The 2,435-nt window shown below is 34.9% G+C and overlaps 1 protein-coding gene across 1 annotated transcript; it reads right to left on the bottom strand.

The window, feature by feature from the left end:
* Window positions 1–1,004: 1,004 nt before the first annotated feature.
* On the bottom strand, window positions 1,005–1,985 carry LOC125168316 (olfactory receptor 4F3/4F16/4F29-like). The gene has a single exon (XM_047863362.1). The coding sequence runs from the start codon at window positions 1,983–1,985 to the stop codon at window positions 1,005–1,007; it is 981 nt and encodes a 326-aa protein (XP_047719318.1).
* Window positions 1,986–2,435: the final 450 nt, after the last annotated feature.

The raw sequence follows: 2,435 nt of genomic DNA, 5'->3' as shown, positions 1-2,435 counted from the left end.
TGCTCCTATTTATTTGCTAGCTTAAAAAAAGTAGTGAGATACTCTGAATAGTTATTTATACCACTTCAAAACAGCATATTTATTTTTTTAATAATTATATATATTTTATCACATGGAAAGTATAATACATTTCTTCATTATAGATGATTCATTAATACATCTCATCATTTGTAGACAGCTTTATAATAAATTTTCTTTTGTAATGTCTATACTTTGAATTTGCTATTTATTTACTTATAAACTTGATACATATAACATAGAAATCTTTTGCATTTTATTTATTTATTCATAAGCCAGTGCTACCTATCCTTAGCTCCAAAATATTCAATCCATTTATAATCTTTTAATATTCACATAGCTTTCTTTACCATATAAAAATTGTTTAGGAAATAATTGGGGTAAAATATAATTATGATACACACTGAGTGGTGTAGGACTTTACATCTCTGATCTCAAAACATTTGATTAAATAATAATATTAAAGTATCCTAGGTTGTTATTCTATGATTTATCCCAAATTTTGCCTTCAAATTCCCATTAAATCTAAAAACCTCGTTATTAGCTAAATCTGAGTGTGTATAGTCAAATCCAGATGTTAGAAGCCTCAAATTCTGAGAGCTACCTAGGCACCTATCTTCATTTTGTTTATTCCTCCAAGTATGTAGACAAAAGAAACTCAGAGGGTATGAATATCAGTACATATGTAGATAGAAGAGACATGTCTTTGAGAATCATTACCAAAGAGGAGTATCCAACATTTGTCTTAATGGAAAATGTGCCCAGTATATGAGATTTCATATTCTTCTATAACAAGAAAGACACTATATTCCAAGGCTGAATTAATTCCTCCTCAATAGTTTCAGGATCCACAGGGTAAGGGTCCCTATAAAAAACTGACCAGATCAGAACAGAGTCCTGAGGACGATTTTCAAGTAGATATTGAAATTACTAACTAAACTGAAAAGATTTATGAAAAGTTTAAAGAGATTAATTTCCAAAAATAGTCAAGATGAATCCAAATGGCTTTGATCGTTCATGAAAGAACTCTTCCTGACACTTAAAACCTTACCAAACAGTCTCTTTATTGCCACTTTCATCTCCTTATTTCTGAATGTATAGATAATAGGATTCATAAAAGGAGTGATAAGGGCATCAAAGATGGCTAAAAATTTATCGATTGGTAAGGTAGGGAATGGCCACACATAGACAATAATGCAAGGACCAAAGAAAAAGACCACCACAGTGATGTGAGCAGAGAGAGTGGAGAGAGCCTTGGATGAACCACCTGAAGAGTGTTTGCGAACTGTGACCAGGATGAAGATGTAAGACACAATCAAGATGAAGAAGGTGCCCATGGAGATGAAACCACTGTTGGCAGTGACCAGAAACTCCAGTCTATATGTGTCTGTACATGCAAGTTTGATGAACCGAGGAAAATCACAATAAAAACTATCCATTTTGTTGGGACCACAAAAGGGCAAGTTTATAACAAAAGCCAGTTGGGCCACGGAGTGGATGAGTCCAATGGTCCAGGCAACAGCCAAAAGGGAAATGCACATTCTTATGCTCATGATGGTCAGGTAGTGGAGAGGCTTACAGATAGCAATGTATCGGTCATAAGCCATAACTATGAGCAGCACCATCTCCGTACCCCCAACAGTGTGAATAAAGAACATCTGAGTAATGCACCCTGCCCACGAGATAACTTTATGTTTTCTGAAAAGGTCGTAAATCATCTTTGGGCTTGCAATGCTGGAAACACCAGTGTCAATGATGGAAAGATTTGCCAGCAAAAAGTACATGGGGGAATGTAAGTGATGGTCTGAAATGATCGTGAGCACAATGAGAAGGTTTCCTAACATACTTGCTATATAAAATATAGTAAAAAACAAAAAAAGAAGAATCTGAATCTCCCAAGAACTGGTGAGTCCCAGCAACAAAAATTCAGACACCACTGAGTGATTTCCTCCATCCATCAACTTCATGTGCTAGGCTGATCCTGAAGTTACCTGAAGAGCATAAGAGGGAGAAAAACATGATTTTTAAGTTGAAAGGGAAACTAAAGATCACTTAGCCATTGTACACAGTTACATAGAGTTTACATGGTACAAGACTCACAGAGAGCCAACACCAGAATTTTTTCCATGCCTAGTTCTTTGGTATCATTTAATCATGTGCCTCAAATTTAGTTTCATCTTTAGTGTATAATGAAGAAGGGAAATGTAGACAAGGTCACCTAAGAATTTTAGGAGAAATACATCAGGAAATAGGCTTATATTTTCTCATTTCTACACTGAAATATGCCACAGAATAGAAATATGCAAAAAGGCACAGAGAACTATCTGGAGAGGTGTTCTAATTTGTTCTTTTTTTATTAAGTTTATTTATTTTGAAAGAGAGAGAGAGAGAGAGAGAGAGAGAAAGCACATGAGCAG

The sequence above is a fragment of the Prionailurus viverrinus genome, chromosome B3 (assembly GCF_022837055.1).
Source record: "Prionailurus viverrinus isolate Anna chromosome B3, UM_Priviv_1.0, whole genome shotgun sequence".
Taxonomy (NCBI): domain Eukaryota; kingdom Metazoa; phylum Chordata; class Mammalia; order Carnivora; family Felidae; genus Prionailurus; species Prionailurus viverrinus.
This window is presented reverse-complemented; position numbering and strand designations above follow the sequence as displayed.